Below are 23,406 nucleotides of genomic sequence, written 5' to 3'. Positions count from 1 at the left end.
ACAGGGCCGAGTCCCCCAGCTGTGCAGGCCGGGTCTTCAGAGTGAGGCACACGCCATCAGGCATCTCAGCTGAGAAGTGATCCTTCAAAAAGTCCGCCTTCTCTGAAGACACTTTGTTATAGATGGACATCAGAAACCCCATGCCCTTTCCTGGGATCTGTTGGTACCAGAAGAGGTACAAACAACGGGGCACAGGACCACATCCCAGAGTCACATTCCGTCCCATCCCTGTGACATAGTGGCAAGGGCTTTGGCTGACACCAGATTCTATGCGTCCTGTGGGAGGACAGAGTCCACAAAGAGAATGAGGCAAAAGTCTGGAACTGGCCTTAGGTCAAGGGAATGGGATGGGAGTTTTCCACATACCCCCAGGAGACAAACGATCACCCAGCAGAACCTGTGGTCCACGGCAGGGGCGGGGCAGGGCTGAGGTCTCCCCAGTGGGGCATCAGGTTTTAGCAGCCCAAGCGAGGAGACTCTGTGACGATGTCCTAGTCTTGGGCAGCACCCACAGACTCAGGAGTGCCCACACAAGTGCCTCGTGCCAACGTGGACACATGATGCTCCAAGGCTCAGCCCCCGTGTGCCCTGGAGCGTTCAGGCTCCCACGCCCCGAGTGAAAAACTGCAGCTGCAGAGGGGCCCTGGGAGAATACAAGCTTCAGGACAGTGAGGCCAGGTATGAAGACCCAGACAGACAGGCGGGACCCACTCCCCTCTCTAATGGCCAATTCAGAGCCGCAGTCCAGAGGCGTGGACTCTGTGAGTCATAATCCTGAGCCTGATGATTAAAATGTTGGGAGTGAAGAGATCAAATGAAAACAAAAAATAACCCTACAAGTGTCAGTGTGGAGAGGAAATCTAGTGAGAAGTTGAGACCTGAAACCTAAAATGACATTTCAGAGCAAGGGAAGGAGAGTGGACGAGAAAGCAAGCACCCAGCCCAGTGCGCTGGCTCTGAACTGAGGGGCGCAGGGCCCGCTGACTGCCTGAGGGGTGGAGAGCAAGCGTCTGTGCAGATTTGGAGCTTTGATCAGGCTGGGGCTCGGGGTCTAGCCTTGGGTGGGAAAAAGAGAAATCTGAGAACAGACGAGCCAGATTATAGAATATGGATTTGGTGAAGACAGAGAGACACATCTTTCTCACACCCGTTTCCCAAAGGCTGGGTCTCTTACTGTCCTTTGCGGGGTCTCCAGTCCTGGGACCCTTGCCTGGAAGTCCTTCTCTGATTCCCCAAAGCTCCGTGCTGCTCAGCCCTGGGAGGCCACAGCCTCGGCAACAGGGAATCCTCGGTTCCTGAAAAGAAGCAGCTCAGAAGTCAGGTACCTGCCGAGCTCCAAGCAACGCACTTCCTCACAGGGCGGCATCCTTCCTATCCTCTGGGCCCGTGTAGGGTGTGAGTCCTGGCGTGCAGGCATTCGTTTAGAGGATCCCTATGAAACCGTAAACCAAACCATCCACTTTACAGCAGGCTTGTTTATTTCGCGACAAAGAAAGCATTAAAATAGTAGATGGGGATGTGTTTATCTCTTAACCAGTTGACAGGGCAGAGTCACATTCGGGTGAAAAAAAAACCCCCACTCTAAAGACGTAGAATAGAGAGTCGCCACAGGGGTCGACTTGGGTATTACGGTTTGAGGCTCTGTTGGGGGTCTCCCTGTCCCTGGAGCATCCTCTGCAGGAGAGAGGAGGGAGCCTTGGTGCACATGCAGACAGCTGACCCTCCAGGACGCAGGGCTTTGTCAGCCCTTGGCTGCTGGGTTGTGCAGCCCAGAGAGCCATTACAAGGAGCAGAGCCGGAAGATACAGGGTTCAGCCCCGGGTACAAAGTCCTGCTCTGAAATGTCAGGAGCCCATCACTCCTCACTGCCTGCTGTAAGCAACAATCCAAGCGCGTCGGACTCTATGGCTGATAATACAGGAGGCGAAGACCTGAAGAGCTAGGGTTACAGAGACAGAAGGAAAAAGGAGCAAGCCTGAAAGTGTTAAGGCTGGAGTGGAAGAGAAGCCAGCGAGGGGCTGAGCCCCTGAACGTGCAGCCGGCGGAGTGAACTAGAGAATAGGAATCCCAACGGGATGGGGGATCCGTGGTCCTCAGGGGCAGGAACGGCTGGAGACCCTGGTGAGGGAATGAGGTGCTTTGAAAAAGGTCTGAGCATAGTTGGAGCCGGGATCTGGGCTGAGATCCAGGGTCTAACGTGGATGGAAGGGGAAGTCAGAGAAAGACACCTTTTAGAAGGAGGATTAGTAGTACTGCTGCGGCCAGAAGGTCAAGTGTCTCACGAAAGACTTCCCAGGGGCGCCAGCCAATTGGAAAATGCTTGGGACAACTTAAACTTGAACGTCTGTCCTCTATTCACCCAGAGGCACCATCTTGGTCAGAACGAGCCGGCATAGACTGCTGGCGTCTGTGGGGATCTGAGCCCTGCCGTGCCCCATGAACCTGCGGGCAGTATTGTGGTCTGGGATTTCTGTCTAGGGTCTAATGGGAAGTGGCAAACAGTGCCTTGGCTGGCCCTCTAGCTTCCTGGCTGGCCCCTGGAGGTTTGTGCACAGGAAGGAGTTGGCTCTGCAGGGCTGTGTCTTTGCTGCTGGCGCAGAGATACAGGGCGGAGTCTTCCAGTTTCAGGGTGTCCACGTGCAGGTAGATGTGGGAGCTGTCTGGGCATTCAGGCCAGAAGCGGCTTGGAACAGTCTCATTGCTAGCAAGTTCCTTGTAGTTGTAGATGAACATGAGCTCCGGCGGCTTGTGAGCTCTCTGTTTATACCAGTACATAGAATTGTGTCCCAGATGTTGTTCACATCTCAAAGATTTCTTATTTCTAGTTTCCATGATTAGGTATTTTGGTATCTGAGTTATTTTCGTGTCCGCGGAGGCTGCTGGGAGAAAGGGACAAAATTCAGACAAAGCCCAGAAGGGGAGGTGTTGATGCAGCCGCAGGGAAATTGTTGGGGGTCTGGGGGCAGCCCATGTGAACTCAAGACTCACCTGCTCCCACAAGACAGAGCACCACACAGCAGAACAGCCCGCAGCCCATGGCGGTGTCAGGGTCGAAGTGGCATCATCTAACTAGGATGCCCCGGGGGTGGGGGGTGGCCTCTGGTCTCCTTGGCCTTGGTTGGTGCTTTTGCCTGTGACGTCAGTGTCCTTGTCAGTTTCCCCAGCCCCAAGCGATGTTTCTTCCTTCCCCTTTTATGCCTTACATAGATTTTTATAGAAGGTGGATTTGAATGGACTGGGCTGAGATAGTCCTCTGACAGTTGCTCTTTTGCTATTAGCTGCCCTCCTCATTATATAGATTCTCCCTCTGTCCCCTCTCCCTTCCAAGAGCCCCTCTCAGCAACAGACCATACCCCCTTGAAGAGATCTCCTTCCTCCCCTGCTCAGTCCGAGGCAGGACAACACTTAAAACGTCCTTTCCCTCAGTGTCTAAGCTTGCTGGAGCCCCTCTGCCCAGCTGCACGAAGGGAGGAAGATTGGAAGGCTGTGGTCCTTTTCTGTACCAGTGCCCATCATTAAAAAGGCACGACTGTGGGGCTTCCCTGGTGGCGCAGTGGTTGAGAGTCCGCCTGCCGATGCAGGGGACACGGGTTCGTGCCCCGGTCCGGGAAGATCCCACATGCCGCGGAGCGGTCGGGCCCGTGAGCCATGGCCGCTGAGCCTGCGCGTCCGGAGCCTGTGCTCCGCAACGGGAGAGGCCACAACAGTGAGAGGCCCGCTTACCGCAAAAAAAAAAAAAAGGCACGACTGTGATGCCAGCCAGGAACCAGACATTGGGAAGAGTGCTGAGAGGGGGCCATAACAAGGAATAAGCCACTCTCTGGCCCTGTATTGAGGGTGCAGGGCTTGGCTGGGCTTAAAGCAAACAAGTTGCCCCAAGTAAAAGAGCGCAAGACGTCCGGTGCAAGACAAACGGAAATCGATTTGAAAATGACTTCAGTTTAGTATCTTTGAGAAGTCTGCAAACGATGCACGCAACATGAAGCCTCAATGCCCTGCTCCCCTCCTCACGCCCTCCCTCTACTCACTCCCAGCCCCTCCCCCACCCCAGTCTCGGCGGTCTCAGTGGAGCCACAGCTCCGTCTTGTGGCCAAAGCTGCGCATTTCCCAGATCACAGGCCTCTTACCAGCCCGCGTCGGCAGCCCAGATCCTTCACTCACTCCACAGACCCGGAGCAGCTGTGATGGGTACGAAACTCCAGGAAATCATGAAGAAGAAAGAAGCACCTGAAACAACCAAAACAGTCGGCAACAATACCATTCATCCACTTATCTAGGACATTCAATTTTTACTCAATGGAGATTGGTTATGTCTGGATTCTTAGGAATGAACAAAATGCAGCCCTGCAGATACTACCCCAGCCCCTGTGGAGCTTATAGACCATCTTGATTTGTTCAACAAGTACTCACTGAGCAACAGCTAGGAACAAGCACAAAACTTCAACACGTTCACCCCCAGAATTCTACTGTCGTGGGTAATTCAGTATAGTCACAGACAACCACTAGGGAATCAAATGTAGCTTATATGAAGTTTGAGAAGTGTGTCCAGTATTTCAGTATTTCAATCACTTCATGAATGTGATAGCATATTTCCTCAGCTATTACAACATGGGGACTGAATGCAAATGATCTCCAAAGCCCCGTGCATTTCCAAAATGTTAGAAACCAAACCAGGCCCATCCGATCCACAGACAGTTTTCCAATCTGGGACTAGCTTGCGTGATCCACCATGAGTCTTTCCTACTTCACACTATAAATTGCTTATGCCTTTTGTCCACTTACTTATTGGAATATCATCCATTTTCTTAAAACATACTGTTATACCAGTATTGAGTTTTCATTCTAGAAAATTTGAAGATATGAATAAACACAAGAATGAAATGATCTATAGTTGCTAAATATAACATTTGTTTATTGTTATATTAGATATTTATTACCAAGTTGGAGTAACAAGAATCTATATAAATCTATGTTGGGACTAGGGAGGGTATTTATCCATGTGTAAAGTCAAGAGTTGATAAGTGAAATGTTTTTTAACCCAGGGATGTGCTGGGTCAGGAAGAAAATACTCATATTTTTCTAGTGTAATAAATTTTATCAGATGTTTCACTGTGGCCCATGAAACAAAAAAATGTAACGGTATATGGGTTAGAATTTAAGCAAAGTGGGTTGGATATTCTCCTCCTGAACAGGTTACATATATGATGGACCTTAAATCCACTGCAGTTGGAGATATTCCATTCTTAGATAAGAACCAAAAATTCACCCTAGTTAAAAGGCCAACATTGTTACTATTAACATTATTATGATGGCCATTCCCTGTAGTAAGAAGACACTGATTGGCCCTTCTACAAAAAAACAGAAAAATATGAATAAATAAAATTTTATTGCATTGTTAGGCTGTCAATACATATGCAAAATTTCACAGATGACAAAAAGCAATGGAATTTAAACTAAAACCCCGAACAATGAGTAAAAGTGAAAAGCTCGATTGCCCTGAGAACATTAGCTAACGTAAGCATTTCCCAAAGCAAGGAGTGGGGTGAAAGGTGAGTTTAAATTATCTGAATTAGGGATGTGACCAAAGAAAGAAAATGATCTAAGGACAGTCTGCATTGCAAGAACAAATAGTGAAGAAGTGGAATGGTAAACATGTAGGTAAATTCAAACACTGCCCATTATCAAATAGTAATAGTATATGCTCCTCGAAGATATATAGAAAAGACAACTGATTCCAAGACAGCTGGGATTTGGGTTATGGGAGCCCCAAGAATACATGAAGGGAAATTACCTTTTTTCTTGGCCAGTTGTGTCTACACAGGGCGGGACTCTAGAAGGTTCTGGAAGGCTATAGAACTGAGCAGAGATTTCAGAGGACACTCAGCTGGAAGACATTGGCATACAGACCCAGTTAGAGTGAGAGACATTGGTGCATATGCTGTGATTCCCACGGAGACCCTGGAAAGACCAAGCACGGTAACAATGAACCCACATGCTAAGGCTCCCATAATTCAAAAAGAGTCATGTACCAAAATGTTCATTGCAACTCTATTTACAATAGCCAGGACATGGAAGCAACCTAAGTGTCCATCAACAGATGAATGGATAAAGAAGATGTGGCACATATATACAATGGAATATTATTCAGCCATAAAAGGAAACAAAACTGAGTTATTTGTAGTGAGGTGGATATACCTAGAGTCTGTCATACAGAGTGAAGTAAGTCAGAAAGAGAAAAACAAATACTGTATGCTAACACATATATATAGAATCTAAGAAAAAAAAAAAGGTCATGAAGAACCTAGGGGCAAGATGGGAATAAAGACACAGAGCTACTAGAGAATGGACCTCAGGATATGGGGAGGGGGAAGGGTAAGCGAGAGTGGCATGGACATATATACACTTTCAAACGTAAAATAGATAGCTAGTGGGAAGCAGCCGCATAGCACAGGGCGATCAGCTCGGTGCTTTGTGACCACCTAGAGGGGTGGGATAGGGAGGGAGGGAGGGAGGGAGACGGATAAGAGGGAAGAGATATGGGAACATAGGTATATGTATAACTGATTCACTTTGTTATAAAGCAATTATACTCCAATAAAGATGTTTAAAAAAAAATAAAAGTACCTCCTGTTAATAAGGGAAAAAAAAAAACCCTGCAGATCAACACAAAGCCAATAGTCTGTGTTTAACCCCTAACATTTCAGCACGGACTCACAGCCTCCGCAAACCACATTCTCCTGTGTTGTGAACAAACCCGGACTCTCTCTCAACCCTCTCCTATCCAGGGAGTTCTCTCGACCCTCCCTCTTCTCCCTGAATCTCAGGAGTCACAGTGCCCCCTTGTGGCCAAATGGAAAACTCAGTTCTTCTGTCCTGGACCAAGACAGAAAGGCAGTAAGAGGTCTTAGGGGGGCCTACAGTCAGAGGGTTGGGATTAGCCCATGGCTCTCCCGTCTTGGACTGATTTCTCAATCTGGATGAGGCTTATTGTTAGAAAAACAGGAGCTCCAGTGACTTCTCAGCATTCTGTGTATAGCAGTATATAGAATTTCGTCCCGGATGTCGTTCACACTTTAGGGTCCCGTTGCTCCCCAACACTGTCACCAGGTGTTTTGGGGTCTGGGTAATTCCAGTGTCCAAAGGGCCTCTGGGAGCAAGAAACCACATTCAGAGAGTCTCATGAGGCAGCTCCATGAAAAAAACTTGAAGTTCAAGGACAAAGCTGTCCCACCTGTTCCCAGGACTCACCTGCTCCAAGGAGACAAAGGACCACACAGCAGAGGGGCCTGGAGCCCTCCTCAGCTCAGACAGGATGGGACCCGGTGTCTCCCTGCCAGGTCCCAGTCCTCTGAGTGTGTTTCCCTGGTCCTGAAGGGGATTTGCTTGGGGAGTCACGGCCCCGTTAGTTTCTGCAGCTCACGTTCCCTCTTTCCCTCTCATGCCCTGTGCCAGCACCTGCAGAGGTGAGTCGGGGCTGTCTTGTCAGGACTGGGTGTACAGAGGCAGGGGCAGAGGAAGAGACCTGCCACCAAGCCCCAGCTTCCCAAGGAGTTTTCTCAGCTGCTTTGTTTGCAATTAGCTCCCCACGTCCAACAAATAACTGGGTTTTTCCTCCCTTTTTCTACTGTCTAGCGCCGCCTCCTCCCTCATACACACATCCCTTCCCCACCACTTTGGGCAGATATCCTCCCCTGCTGCCTCTCGGGGATGCGGGACCATCCCCTTCCAGCCTCATCCTGATTTAACTCAGACAGGCTGCCTTGCGCAGGTCGTCAGAGCCCCTCCCTGGAACCAGCTGTATGTCATTTTAAGACCCAGGAATTCGGGGCTAACTAGATAGGAAGCACCCCTAAGTGGGTGCTGAGGGGAATACAAGAGGAATACGCTGCAACCTGTATCCCCAGGGAGCATCTCACCTCCTTGGGTTGCTGAGCCTGAATATGGAGCACTGCTACTGAGGTTGGGCAGGTGCCATGTGCAATGGACCTTAGTGCTCTCAACTGTCCACACACCTTCCCTCCCCCTTCCCCCCACCCCGGCTCCGGCTCCGTTCTAGCCGGGAGTTTCAGTAAAGTCACAGCTCCTCATAGGGGTCAAAGAGGCACGTTAACCTCATCTCAGTCATGGGACCCCAGTCCTCCTGATAGAGCACTGAGAGCAGAGATGATGGGTAGGGATGAAGCAGAGACGTTTAAGGCAGGGAAATACACAGGCAAGGAGACATCTGAAGCACCGTATCATGTGCTGGCGAAACATCGCCAACTACCACCACCATATACACACTTGCTTAGCATATTCTTCTTTTTTTAAAATATTTTTCAGTAAGTGTTTGTTGAACATGTACTATATATGCCAGGTATTGTTCAAGGACTAGGAATAGAGAAGGGAGTAAAACAGACCCTCATGGAGCACACAGACTATTTTAATTAGCTCAACAAGCATTTGTGAAAAAGACAATGTTCTCATCCTCAAAATGCTACTAGACTTATAGGAGCAATAAATCAGGTTTTTCAGATAATGTATAGTTTGGAGAGTTTTACAGTGTGTATTTTAGGAAGGTTAAAATATAATTGGTTTTTAGATGGCTCAATCATTTCATCTTCTCACCTTCTCATTTCTTCATCCATGAAACCTGGATGAGGGGAGAGTCTGAAATAATGGTCTCCGAGCCTCTGTCCAAGTCTGAAACAGCATGAGCCAGTTAGGGTAAACTCCCCCCCGCCGTTTACTAGGCTGATGTGCCGGGACCTCCCAGTGTCCTCAGCTCATCTAACTATACTCAACACTTTGCAGGTACTTAATACATGCTTATTTAATGAACAAATGCATAAATGAATATAATGGAAAATAGTAAGAGACCATATGTAATGAGTCAATCTAACCATTTAAAAAATGTGTTCCAAATGTGGTATGGTTGCTGTTAGTGTATTTTTACTGGCGGCTTTATGGAAGTTAGGATACAAGGCTGAAATGTAAATGCTAAAAATTAATTTGCCTGGCATGAGGTGAGCTTTTGGTACTATTTTTTCCTTTAATTTTAAAGGATAGGTATAGAATAATAATTTTTCAGTGTGTATCAAGTATTATCCAAAGGAGATATGGAAATAGGGAAATTGTTTCCCTTCTTAAACCTTCCTTCCTGTCAGGGTCTCCATCATTCTTTGAGTATTTCCTTCCTTCATGGCACAAGAAGACATTCAAGTCTCATCTTGTACTTTCCCTGTCTCTGTCTTGGTATCAGTTGTTTCTGCAAAGTTCTGGTTCCTTTGAGTGGATTATAGTATTTATTTATTTTTGTGTGTTTTTTCTTCCAGTTTTATTGAGATATAATTGACATACAGCACTGTGTAAGTTTAAGGTGTACGGCATACTTATTTGATTTACATACATCATGAAACGATTATCACAATAAGTTTAATGAACATCCATCATTTCACATAGATACAAAATGGAAGAAAATTTTTTTTCCTTGTGATGAGAACTTCTAGGATTTACTCTCTTAACTTTCATACTTAACACAGAGCAATGTTAATTATATTCATCATGTTGTACATGACATGCCCAGTACTTGTTCATGTTATAACTGGAAGTTTGTACCTTTTGACCACTTTCATCCAATTCCCTCTTCCCCAACCTCTTGCCTCTGCTCTCTTTTGCTATGAGTTTGTTTGTTTGTTTGTTCGCCTGTTTGGTTTTGAAGTATAATTGACCTACAACACTATATTATTTCTTGGTGCATAACACAACAATTCAATATTTCTATACATTACAAAATAATCACCACAATAATTCTAGTTACCATCTATCACCATACATAGATAATACATTGGATAATGGTATTTAGAAAATAAGACATGGGCACTACATCTGGGCTTTGGGGGTGACTACTTTAGGATCATCACAGTGGACAGAGTTCGGGAATATATGTATATATATATATGTACATACATGTACACACATTTACATGTATCTTTAATTCTAAATTTATCTATGCATATGGAAAAACCATGAGTTTACAGAAATACTTCTGTTTCCAATTCCAATATTGTAAGGTTTATTCTAGTGTTCTGCCTTTCCATATTTGCAATCCCCTTATCCAATACTGAGAAAACTGGCTCCTGTTATCCTTCATAGATTTACATATTGGATCCTTGCAGGTACCCAGTTGTCCATGGCAATGGCCACCTTTGCTCCTTTGTAAATGTCCTTCTCACTCTGCTTGGGTCTGACCCTGTGTCAGAGCGTCTACCCATGTCAGAACCCTCCTTACCGCAGTCCAGTTTCCGATACCCCACAACAGGCATGCCCTGCCCCGTGTGGGTGCCCTTCTCAATCTGCTGGGCTTCACCAGCCTGCTGGCCTCACCCTACTTGCGCTCCAACACCCCACTCACTCAGGAATGCCCTCCTCGCTTGGCGTGGTCTCTGTCGTCTTGCACTGGGCTCCTTCCTGCAGAGATACAAAGAAATGCAGCAGTTCAGTCCTCTGACAACAGAGATATTTCACTTCGCAGGATGCTTATTGCGTAATTTGCAGAACCTCACACAGACCTTGTCTGTTTCCCATACGCTCTAGACAGATCCAGACAGGGTGATGATTATAGCTAATGAACATGTACTTAATTTACCTGAACTTCTTTGAACAACTTGCATTTCTCATTTTTTTCACCCTGTCCTCCAGGAAGCAATGCCAGTTTCTTGGTTCCAAAAGTCCTAGATTTTCCCTTTTTTTTTTTTTTTCCCCTCCTATTATAACACATTTTTGTCATGTGGGTACTCGTCTTCCCTACTGAATTTTCTCTTTTTAAGGTCACAGGCTGTATCTTTTTTTTTTCCAATTCCTTTTTAAAATTTCCTGCATGTTGTCCTCCATAATTTTATTTTATTTATTTATTTGGCTGCACCGAGCGGCATGTGGGACCTTAGTTCCCCGACCAGAGATCGAACCCACGTCCCCTGCATTGGAAGCGCAGAGTCTTAACCGCTGGACCGCCAGGGAAGTCCCTATTTTATTTATTTTTAACAGCTTTATTGAGGTACAATTGATATGAAAAGAACTGCACACATCTAATGTGTACCATTTGAGGAGTGTGGACATATGAAAACACCTATACCATCCCCACAATCAAGATAATATACATATCTTAATTATTTTCTTTTTTCTCCTTCCCATCAAAACCCCCCTTCTTACCTGTCAGTCTTGCATGACATATTAAAGGTGTACTCCTTCTGCCTGAAACAACAGCTATTCCTGAGAGCCCACTACATGCTTTTCACTATTTCCTCCCTAGGGGTTACCTTCCAACACTCCCAGATGAGCAAACAGTCTAATCACCACCTGTTCATCTTGCTAGGATCCCAGGCTTTAGAACCACAACCAGATGCTTTCTTCTCATCATTTGAGAGCCTGGCTGAAGTCTCAGCTTCTTCAAGGACTGGTCCCATGCTATGTTCTGGTCACCAAACAGCCATATTGATTCCATGCGAATCAATAGAAGTGCCCTGATAGCAATGGGTTCTGTGTGGAAAGGAGAAATAAAACAATAAGAAACAAAAACCATAGAATATACAGATTTGTTTTTGGTGTACGTGAATATTCTAGACAGTAAAACAGAGCCAATATCAAGATGAAGCACCTGAAGAAAGAAATAACTATATATTTCACCGATCGTAAAATAATGGGTATACCATATATCCTTGTTGCTTATCTAACTATAGTCATTATTTTGTAATAACTTGAAATGCAGTATAATCTATAAAATATTGAAGCATTATTCTGTACACCTGAAAATAATATAATATTGTAAACCAACTATATTTCAATATAAATAAATAAAATAAAATAATGGGGTATAAACTGTATTTACCAGCACTGAAAGAATATATAGAAAAAACAGTTATCATTTGGGGTCTGCCAGAGTTGGAAAAGGGTTTTTGAAGGAGAGGAGTTGAACCAGATCTTTAAGCTCTCTAACTAGTCCTATACCAATTTATTCTTTCTAAGAAATAGCTCTGCTAGGTTGTCTAAAATGAAGCTAGCCTCTAGCTTCAGCTAGTACTATCTGGCATGCCTTTCTCCAGTAATGTGAAACAACTTTTGAGATTGCCTTTTGAGATGTGTCCCTGCTATATACAGAGGTAAAGGAGTCTCTAACGGACTGGAACCCTGGCTTATCTTGACTCTCCTTGTACTATTCTAGAACCCACAATCTTCTGCTGGTTTTGGCCTCTAGTGACCACTTATTTTCTTACTATGACTCTCCTGGTTCTATCTTCCCAAGGGACAAGACTAAGAAAAAATGGTCAGAGCTTTAAATAGACTGTTTCCTGGTTCAACACAAGGAAGAATTTTCTAACTGGATGGTTGAGGAGATACCATGATCTCCTCTCTGCAACAGAGGCTGGATGACCTTTGGTGGGGATATTGTAGATGGGGCTCAAGTGCCCGAGGGGCAAAGAGGTGCTTAAGCATCTACTTCGTTCCAAGGACAGAGTTACAAACTGGGGATGTAAACACAAAATGTTTGCTTCAGGAGCTCAAAATCTAGCTGTCTTCATGACAAGGAAATCAAATCTTGCAACAAAATTCAAAAGTTATAATAACAATATAATTCCAGTGTCCATAGGGCCTGAGGAATTAAGAAACCACATTCAGAGAGTCTCCTGAAGCAGCTCCATGAAAAAAGCTAGAAGTTCAAAGACAAAGCTGTCCCACCTGTTCCCAGGACTCACCTGCTCCCAGGAGACAAAGGACCACACAGCAGAGGAGCCTGAAGCCCTCCTCAGCTCAGACAGGATGGGACGCGGTGTCTCCCTGCCCAGGTTCCTGTCTTCTCAGTGCACTTCCCTGGTCCTGAGGGGGATGTGCTTGAGGAATCACTGCCCTTGTTTGTTTCTTCAGCTCACATTCCCTCTTTCCCTTTTATGACCTGTGCCAGCACCTCAAAAGGTGGGTTGGGGCTACTTTGGCAGGACTGAGAGGAATAGACCCATCCCCTACCCCCCATGAAGATGAATGTGAGCCTCAGAGGGATGGGAAGAAGGCAGTAGGTTGGGCTTGGGGGTGACAGTTTGGCTTCAGACTGGTAAAGCTGAACACTTTTCTAAGGAGTTAGGATACTAAGAGGGTATTGACACAAAAACCTGAGAACAAAAGAAACCCATTAATTGGAGATGGTGATCAAATGAGGACTTGGTCACAAGGAAATGGTGACAGCTAAGATGCTTGAGCAGAGAGGAGACAAGAGCCCAGGGTGATGATTGGCCAATGTTACTTGATACTCTGTCATTAGCCTTGATCTCCTTGAATTCCATTTGTCTAGGAATGGCATTATATCAAATCGTGGGTCAAAGTTGAGTCTGGTAGTAGCACTTAAGAGAGTAAAATGATTGGAGAACTACTTGGACAAACCAGGGAGAGTTTTACATTGGATGTTATATCTTTGGTGCCTTGATTCAGTCACCTGTGGTGTTGATTCTTCTCAGCTCTGGGTCACTAGCAAATCAGCTACATGGCTTTCTGTGATCTCAAATCAGAGACCTCAGGGACTTCTTGCTACATTTCATACAGGCTCTGAGACAGCACTTTGGAGAAAAGTTGTTAATCACCTGGGAATCTACCTTGGAGTACAGCTACAAGAGCATGTATCAACTCCTTACCTGCAAAAATGCCATGGAAACGGCAAAACTACCATGGAAACACTGTCAAGTGCTTTGCTGAAAACAAGACATGCTAGTCCCAATTTCTTCCAAATTCTTCAATCTAGCGAGCTCACCCAAAAGAAAATGGGATCAGCTTGACATGACTTATCCTATGTGAACCTGTCTTCTCTACTAAGATTGCTAAATACTTTGATCACTGTCACTCACAAGGATGAAGTAGCAAAGTGACAATGACTGAGAGTTTTGAGGGTTACAGCACTTGTGAATGGTTGCTCACTAGCCTATGTCCCAGGAGCTATGTCTCCTTCCTAGAGTGGAATTCAAGGTGCCTACTAGGTTTTTCCTAATCCCCGAATTTCCAAAACTATAATAGAAAAATATTTCTGAGCCTAGTAATGGAACTCTTTGGATATCTGTGTACTTTGATTTAGGAAACGTATCCCATAAAAGCAAGGTGGGTATATTGAAAAAGGTTGGGATGATGGAGCTTGGAGGCAAATCACAAAAAGTTTTCCTGGTGGGGATATAAATATCTGAAAGAAAACTGTCTTTGTCAAAAAATTAATGTGGGGTGTGTACTCTTAATTTTTCCCTCTTTCTTGTCATTTTCCATTTATGATGCTCTATTTTGACCTTCAGCATCATTTTCACCTTCATCCATCTCTGTTTCTCTTCCTAATCTCATTGCCTTCCAATCCAATAGAATGTTTTCTCTTAATAAATGCCTCACTAGCCACTCATTATCATATTCAGAAGTGGCAAGTTTCCGAATTATTTCAAGATGGCATTTGCGCATGCTGTTCTGACAGCTGTGGGTCTCAGGTTACACACCTGAGAACCTCTATGATAAAACTTAATTGTTCTTTTATTTATTTATTTTGCGGTACGCGGGCCTCTCACCGCCGTGGCCTCTCCCGTTGCGGAGCACAGGCTCCGGACGCGCAGGCCCAGCGGCCATGGCTCACGGGCCTAGCCGCTCCGCGGCACGTGGGATCTTCCCGGACCGGGGCACGAACCCGCGTCCCCCGCATCGGCAGGCGGACTCTCAACCACTGCACCACCAGGGAAGCCGTTAATTGTCCTTTTATTAAGCCTGCTTTACCAGCCTAATCTTGAGGAATGGAGGTAGGATATGGCTGCAAATGGGAAGAGAGAGAAATGTGAAGTGAATTCTGACAGAGACATAACTGAATTAAGTTGGCACTTTAACAAAACTCTGATATGTGGATCAAAGATTAACTTCTCCCATTTCCCCATTATTTTCTCTGGGTATTCATTTTATCCATGAGGATATTAAAGTCCAGACACCCCTCCCCCCCCAAAAAAAACAGGACTGCACTCACTTATTCATGTACTCTTTAGAGTTGCTCATGGACAAGAGTAGAGTAGTAGTGACAGAGACCATATATATTGCCTGCAAAGCCTAAAACATTTACTATTTGGCCCTTTACAGGAAAAAGAAAAGGTTTCTGACCCTGCACATGAAACATGGAGAGAACCACATGTGGCTAGAAGAGAAATGCCCCCAGACTAATGGAACCCTTGAGCAGATTCTCAGGGAAAACGCAGCCTGGTTCCAGGATTCACTTTACCAGGGAAGAACATTCTATTCACTAACACCGATTTGCCCTGATTGTTTACTTCAGTTTTTTCATAAGTTTCTTAGTATATTATGTTTCAAGGGGAGAAGTTCTTATTTAAAATTTCCCTACACATTGTAGTGGTCAAGAGCCAGCACAGCACAGCCTCAGTGACTGGTGATGTATTAACCAGGAAAGTGACTAGAGAAGCCAAAGCAAAGGAAAAACAGACTCATTGAAGGAAAGGGCATAAAATTACCTGACACAGAGAGAATGTAATGTTGAACTTTCCTTGTCCTGCCTTAAAATATAAATGTTATTCCATCATTCCTGTGTTATGTGTACGGCGTCACAATGGAGGGTGTGGGCTCTGAAGTGAGGCTGCTTGTGTTTGAACTCTGTATGGATCACCTCACAGTATTGAAAATTTGAGAAAAATAATCTTACCTTCTCTAAGCCACAACCTCCCCATCTATAAAATGGCAAAAATTAGAGCACAACACTTATAAAACTGTTTGTAAGGACTGAATGAGTAGATGTATCAAAATCCCACCCCCAGGGTTTGATACATATTATAGTAAGCACTCAATAAATTCCCATTGTCTCTTCGCTGGCCAAGAACTCTGTATTATCTTGGTGTCCAGACTTTGGTGAACTGACTAGGGAAGTGTTACGTAGTGCTTGAGAGCACAGGCAGTGAAGCCAGATTTCCGGGGCTGGAATCCTGACCCTACCATGGATTTGCTTTGTGATTTTGGTAAAGTCCCTTATATTTTTGTGAGCCTCAGTTTTCCCAACTGTTAAATAGGAATTATAATAGGGATCTTGTAGGCTTGTTTTAAGAATTACTAGTTTAACAAATAGGCTAAGTATTTAGCATATGCCTATTAAATACTAAGTTCAGATAAGGATAAATTATTCTCATTCTTTCCCTTTCCTATTTTGAACTATTGTGGCTTCAAATCAGAAATGTTTTTCTTTTTTTAGGAGAACAAGTGTTCCTATCAATAATGAAACATTAACATGGGTATACAAGGCCAGAGCTACTACAAGACAAATTATATAATTCTGAAACAGGCAATGTTAATTACATCAAGGGTATAGCTCTCAAGATAATCCTCAGCATAAAAGTTCATGCTTGAGACAACCAAGTACCTAAATTTTTTCTCTGGGAATCAGGACACCTGCAGCCCTGATATGTGACCTTACTCCAACTTACTTTTCTATTATGGGGAACAGTTTCTACCAGGTGGGCTCATTTTTTCCATTCCCATAACCTCTGCAAAAGTGGACAAAAGTGGATGTTTAAATTGGATGCTCAATCATCTTCAACGTGGCACGGAATTGAATTCTAAATTTGGATTTGTGACTTTCCAGTGAAATCACATTTCCGGCACCCGTGGCCATGGGTGTCAATGACAAACCTGATGGTATAAATAGCTGTGGATGGAAACCCTTCAGCATAGTCCCTAGTCCAGATCCGGGGAGCAACCATGACGACCTTCATCTTTCTTGCTCTCATGGGAGTAGCTGGTGAGTCTTGATCAATAAGTGATCAGTAGGTGTCTATGACTTTTTTAAGGATGCACTTTCTACTCTGGAAGACAAGAATGAATGCGGAATATAATCTCTGTACCCCAGAGGCTTAAGATGTTGAAACAACAGTGTACAGTACATAAGTCTGTAGACAACTAAATCCCACTTGCTGGAGAAGATGATGCGGGGCAGGGGTGATCAGTGTAGAAAGTATTAAGAGGAAGAATCTGCCCTGAATTTCCGGTACAGTCTACGAAGTAAGAGTGAAAAAGAAAAGATAGTCAATGTTAAGGGAATGTTGTTTTGATCTTTATAAGAACTTGGAGTTAATAATTGGGACTAATGACTAATCTTGTTCTCCTTGAAGAGGCTGTGAGTATCACAGCCTGAGTTCTCCTCTGTACTAAAGGGCATCTTAAGAGAGATCTTAACAGGAAAAGACACTCTATTTCTCGTGAATAAAAGCTATGGGCTGGTTTTACCACATCTTCACTAATGAAATCTCTCTGATGTAAAACAACATGTCATGCAATCATGAAAAGAAATAGAGAAATGACTATTTCTGTTTTTATACTATTCAATACTATTGTACACTTCAAACTTACTACAGAATTTTCCCGAATTTGGTTGTTATAAATAAATTCAATATACCTATTTACATATCAGAAAAGTCTATCTCAAATTACTTTAAAATATATGAACAACAGGGCATATAGCATATAATTCCAGACATTTGGAGTCCTTAGAAATCATAAAAAACCAGTGGTCCAAAATTTACAGTGCTGAATAAATTAAAAATGTTGGAAATATAATTGGGATGAGGGGAAACATTAGAGAGAGAAACCTTATAATGTTCTATGAGATTATTTACTTAACATTTTAGGTGAGAACCAAGAAGAGATTGTGGAAACAAAAGTACAAAACTCCCCATTTTTTCCAGGCCAGAACATTCTCAGGTGGTATTTAAGTTTCCTTTCTGTTACCTCATGTGGTGTTTATCCTATACTGAACTCTACAAATAAACACAATCATGGTGACGGCAAAGCTTTACTGAACGCATACTTAAATGTCTCCTTAGCAAGCAAGCGTCTGTGTAAAAAGTATTCTTTATATTCTCAGGTAGTGGGCTTCAAGGCATTTATTACGTAAGGAGTCTCTGATTTGTGTGTGTGTGTGTGTGTGTGTGTGTGTGTGTGTGTGACATATGTAAAAAATCAGTCTATTGATCAAATTTAAAGCATAAATTAAAAATGAGATACTTATAATAGCGTAAGTAGCACATGTGTTAAATGTATAGAACGATAAGATTTTGGAAACAATTATATTAAAATCACTGTTTCCTGATTATGCATGACAAGAAAACACGACCTATTTTTTTTCTGGTTAATCTGCAAAACATTGCTTCTGAGTAGAAATTCCACAATAGCTCCAACTTCTCTCTGTCAGTTGCTCTCCCCACTGACGATGACGACAAGATTGTCGGGGGCTACACCTGTGAAGCGCATTCTATCCCCTACCAGGTGTCCCTGAACTCCGGCTACCACTTCTGCGGGGGCTCCCTCATCAGTGACCAGTGGGTGGTATCCGCGGCTCACTGCTACAAGTCGTAAGTGACCAATACTCACAGCCCTGCTCTCTGAGGTCAGGTCATCCCCAGCCCTGCCAAAGCACAATCAGGGAGAACTACAGCATTATGCTTGAGGGGGGAGCATTCAGATTTCAAGACCTCATTATCCCCACCCCCGGCCCAGGCGTTGTATGCATTGAGGGATTTTCCCACAAAAAGATACCCTTAGAGTTCCCTGATGGCCTTCCAAATGAGGGCAATAAAGACATAGCAAGAAAAATAGCGAGTGATTAAATATACCTAGAGTACCTTAACAGCTCTAATCATTATAGCTCAACCAGGAAAAACATGGCATATGCAAGTAACAAAACACAGGACATTTCCAGTACAACGTAAAGATAAACACAACTCATTCTATTCCCTTAATATTCTGCCATATCTCTGAGGCCTGCCACGACTCCCTACAATAACTGATAATCCCAACCAGATGAATCAACACCAGTTGCCTTTTCACCTCCCACTGCTTGACTGGCATCATTTGGTTCCCATTCCTACACCTAATGAATCTAGCAAGATGTTGGGTTGTGAGTCTGGCCTTGGAGTGACACCTAAGGAATCCTCTAACGTGTGCCGTAGGTGGTAGGACTACCTTAAGTGCACACTAACCTGTGTGTGTATGTGGGGGCTTCTGTCTGTGCTTATGCTCAAGACTGGGCTGTAATGGAATGGGAAGGAGCTCACGTTGGAGACTTAGAGACTTGTAACCCTTTAATCCAGCCGAATGAAGGTGGGCCTGGGAGCACACAACATTGAGGTCCTTGAGGGCAATGAGCAATTCATCAAAGCAGCCAAGATCATCGTCCATCCCAAGTACAACAGAAAGACCTTGGATAACGACATCATGCTGATTAAACTGGACCCACCTGCCACTCTCAACAATCAAGTAGCCGCTGTCCCTCTGCCAACACGTTGTGCAGCTGCTGGTACCCAGTGTCTCATCTCTGGCTGGGGCAACACCAAGAGCAGTGGCTGTAAGTGTCACCTGGAACAGAATCACCAAATCTGAGAATCCTAGAGGTGAAAAACGTGTTCAGCGTCAGTTAGCCCTAGCTCTCACTCAAGGCAAGGTTCCCAGAGAATAGTGGAGTTCTATGGAGTCTTAGAATATACTAATTGAAACGCGTAACATTCCTCTGCTTGACAACACAACAAAAAAGCACTATGGTAAAGTTGCCAGGTATGCAACTAAAATGTGATTAGTGATTTGCAGGGAACCAAAACGTGAGGAGGTACACAGAACAGAGACTAAGAGATTTGGAACTTTTCAAAGCATAGCCCCGCTTCAGAAATAAAGTCTCTAGATTTGAGATCTATGGTCACTGATGCTAGTGTCAGAGAGAGAACAATCTGTTGATGAAAACCGTTTGGAAGACCCTCCAGATATAAGTTGTTCTTCCAAAATAGAAGTTACCGGCAATCTGAGAGAAGGAATGGGGATATTGGGAAGAGGGGGGAGAGATACTGAGAAAAAAATTTCCCAGATTGGATGGGTAATCCTCTTCCATTTCCACTCTCACTCCCAACAGCCAGCTTCCCTGAGCTCCTGCAGTGTCTGGAAGCTCCCATCCTGTCTGACAGCGTTTGCCACAGTGCCTATCCCAAACAGATCTCCAGAAACATGATGTGCCTGGGCTTCCTGGAGGGCGGAAAGGACTCTTGCCAGGTTAGTTGCTTTGCACGCCTTCTCCTTCCAGCTCAGCTTCACATATCTCTTTTCGGAAACTCAGAAGATTGAAAAGCTGTCCCTGGGGCTGATTATGAGGGCTGAGGGATAGATTTGGGATAAATGATAAATTCATTTTGCCATATTAATGGTTAGGGATCAGGGGAAAAGATACACAGAAGATCACGTGCAAACAGTACATCCAGGCGGGCTTCTGAGGAGGGCTAGAGCAGAAGGAAACTTTGAAAGGAGCAGGGCTAGATGGGCAGCATTGCACTGCCCGGTCCACCTCTTCTTGGCACTACAGCCCTGAAACTAAGGAAAGAGGGAGTTCAAAGGAGGGGAAAGAATAGGGGTCCAGTATGGAGATTGAGGGTTGGTTTTCCAGGGAAAGAGAAGGGCTTCATGGAGGGTCAGCAGCCTGGGAAGATGGTCCCCGGGTAAAGGAGGAACACCTTTGAGCCTTTCTCCCATCTGGGCACAGCTGTGAGTTCTAACTGGCTCTTCCTTCTTGCCCAGGGTGACTCTGGTGGCCCTGTGGTCTGCAATGGACAGCTCCAGGGCATTGTCTCCTGGGGCTATGGCTGCGCTCTGAAAGGCAAACCTGGTGTCTACACTAAGGTCTGCAACTACCTGAGCTGGATTCAGAAGACTATCGCTGACAACTAAACGGCGTCATCTCTTCATGACCCTCCATGTTAGTCAGCTTCACCTTCCTCCCATCCTGAAAACAGTATCTAAATAAAAACATTTTCTCCTGTACCAGATATATCCAAGAAGTGTCCTTACTTGGTTTGTGTACTTTCTCTTCAATGTGGCTACTGAGAAGAGGGTGGATATAGAGTTGAACTATTACATGAAGATGGAATTTGAAAGGTTATTTAGTCATTCATTCAGCCTCATCAAAATAAATTACTGGGCTTCCCTGGTTGCGCAGTGGTTGAGAGTCCGCCTGCCGATGCAGGGGACGCGGGTTCGTGCCCCGGGCCGGGAAGATCCCACATGCCGTGGAGCGGCTGGGCCCGTGAGCCATAGCCGCTGAGCCTGCGCGTCCGGAGCCTGTGCTCTGCAACGGGAGAGGCCACAACAGTGAGAGGCCCGCGTACCGCAAAAAAATAAAAAAATAAATAAATTACTGCTCACCTACATCACCAGACTCCGTGTGGATGATTGGGCTATAAAGATGAATAAGGTTAGCCATCACTGTTACCACTATATTTTTACACAGACAATGACACTAAAATGCAGAAGGTTAAAATCAACTGCCTAAAGTCACTCAACTAGTTCGCTGTGCAGCTGAAGTGAAGCCCCAGCCATTCTTATCCCATCGCTTTGCTGCTGCTGTGTGACCCTGTGCTCTCCCTTTGTCTCTAATCTATCTGAAACTCTGTGAGGCTAGACTAGGGGAAAGGCTACATGGAGAATGTTTTAAAAAGTACAGATCCTGTATTTCCAAGGTTTCATCTACCTATTTCTTTTATTCTCCAAGATACTCTTGTTTTCCATCTGGAATTTTACTCTATGGCATGCATGATTTCTGCCGGTAATCTGTACCCCCTCCCACACTAGACCGCCCAAACCCCAGCTCAACGTAGGTACTATTTTGAACTGTAAGCAAAAAAAGGTGCAAATGCAGATAAGTTTTGTGGAAAATTGATCTGTTACCCTGAGATCATAAAAGTCTTGACTATAGGGGTGGTGTTCTCTAGTCTCTTCCGCCCTATCCTGAGAGCAGCACAGACACCCCGCTTTAGTTCTTCAGTGTTGTTCCCCGCAACTTGCCATGTTTCCTTGGATCATCTAGAGGATGACTAGGAGTACAGGTCCCAGTACATGGTTCCTATGTGTATTTGGTATGAATCAAGGATGAAAGATACAATATGGTCTGAGCATAACAGCATTGGAATAGGTCGAGGAGTTCTGAAAGGTAAAAATGTTTGTAGTCCCAGTAGGATAACGTGATACGGTGAAGGATGGGTATTACCTTAGTCAGTTGGTGCTCTGTAACCAGAAAACCACAGATTGCGCGGCTTAAGCAATAGACATTAATTACTCACAGTTTTTGAGACTGGAAAGTCCAAGATCAGGGAGACACAGGAGATAGTGGGGGCCCCCTTCTGGCTTGTAGACAGCTGCCTTCTTGCTGTATCCTCTCACGGCTGAGAGAACTGACTCTAGTATTGTAATAGGGGCGGGGCAGGCGTGCAGCCAATAGCACGCGGCCGTTACCCTGTTACTGAGCAACTGTTACTGCGAGATCAGAAGCAGGAGACCCTTCACCTGGCGGGTGGAGGTCGCCCTTGGCCAATGGTTGGCCATGTCGTGGTCCTCGCGGGGGGCAGTGCGTGTGGTAAGAGGTGTATCAAGGGCCAGCGGGTGCGCTGGGGGGGCCTCGGGGACAGGCTGGGTGCTGTGTCCTGCAGAGCTCCAGAGCCCTCGCCACGGCAGCCCACTGGCCGGGCCCAGGCCTTGAGGCAGGGGGAACCTCTCCCTGCTCCCTGCCTCTGCGACCTAATGGCCACAGAAGTCTGCATGGGTCCACAGGACCTGCTCCCCAGCCCCGCTTTGGGTGGCCTGAGGAGCCTGAGCACTGGCTGGGTCCTGGGTGCCTGGCTCCCTCAGTGATGACAGCTGGGCAGGGTCTGGGGACCTGGCCCTGAGGGCATCGTCAGCGGAGAACTACGTCTTCGGCGGGGCCTGGGTGCTGGACGAGCACTCCCGGTCAGGGTAACCCTCCTGTGCAGGGACCCCCTCCTCTTAGCCAGAGCCTGGACCTCAGAGGGCGAAAGTTGAGCCTTGGGCCTTGCACTTTCTTGTCAGAACAGAGAACAACATTTGTTTTGGTGGAGGTTTACAGGAACATCGTGACCTGACCACGACCTGACCTCAAGAACAAAGGATCTGACACCAAGAAATCTGCAACAACTAACCACACCGCTCCCTCAGCTTTCGTATAAAAGGGCTTTGCTGAAAGCTTTCAGGGAGTTTAGGGTTTTTAAGGTATGAGCCACCCGTTTCCTTGCATGGCCCTGCAATAAACCTTTTTCTGCTCCGAACTCTGATGTTTTGGTATTGTTTGGCCTCATTGTGTCAGGCACACAGACTTGTGTTAGGTAACAGTATCTCCCTCTTATAAGAGCACTAATTCCATCATGGGGGCTCCACCTTTATGACCTCATCTAAATTTTCCAAAGGCCCTACCTCCTCATACCGTCTCCTTGGGTGTTAGGGTTTGAACATACAAATTTTGGTGGTGAGGGACACAGATACGCAGTCCATAACAGGTATCTCAGAAGAGGAAGGTATGGGAAGATACATTCCCCTATTACCAATTTTCTA

At 45.3% G+C, this 23,406-nt stretch overlaps 2 protein-coding genes across 2 annotated transcripts; one reads left to right on the top strand and one right to left on the bottom strand.

The window, feature by feature from the left end:
* Positions 1-248: 248 nt before the first annotated feature.
* LOC114901384 lies at positions 249-13,313 on the bottom strand. Its single transcript, XM_029233076.1, has 5 exons — positions 13,274-13,313; positions 12,732-12,785; positions 6,994-7,145; positions 2,989-3,061; positions 249-2,876 (listed from the first exon to the last, which is right to left on the bottom strand). Exons 1-5 carry the CDS (start codon positions 13,311-13,313, stop codon positions 2,482-2,484), a joined length of 714 nt encoding a protein of 237 aa, XP_029088909.1. The 3' UTR covers positions 249-2,481.
* Positions 13,314-16,711: 3,398 nt separating this feature from the next.
* On the top strand, positions 16,712-20,820 carry LOC114902047 (trypsin-like). Its single transcript, XM_029234400.1, has 5 exons — positions 16,712-16,774; positions 18,224-18,383; positions 19,122-19,375; positions 19,931-20,067; positions 20,587-20,820. The coding sequence occupies exons 1-5, from the start codon at positions 16,735-16,737 to the stop codon at positions 20,734-20,736; spliced, it is 741 nt and encodes a 246-aa protein (XP_029090233.1). The 5' UTR covers positions 16,712-16,734; the 3' UTR covers positions 20,737-20,820.
* Positions 20,821-23,406: the final 2,586 nt, after the last annotated feature.

This window comes from Monodon monoceros, unplaced genomic scaffold (genome assembly GCF_005190385.1).
Source record: "Monodon monoceros isolate NGI ecotype Baffin Bay Population unplaced genomic scaffold, NGI_Narwhal_1 Super_Scaffold_2, whole genome shotgun sequence".
Lineage (NCBI taxonomy): Eukaryota > Metazoa > Chordata > Mammalia > Artiodactyla > Monodontidae > Monodon > Monodon monoceros.
Note: the sequence above shows the minus strand (reverse complement) of the source record. Positions and strands in the feature narration are given on the sequence as shown.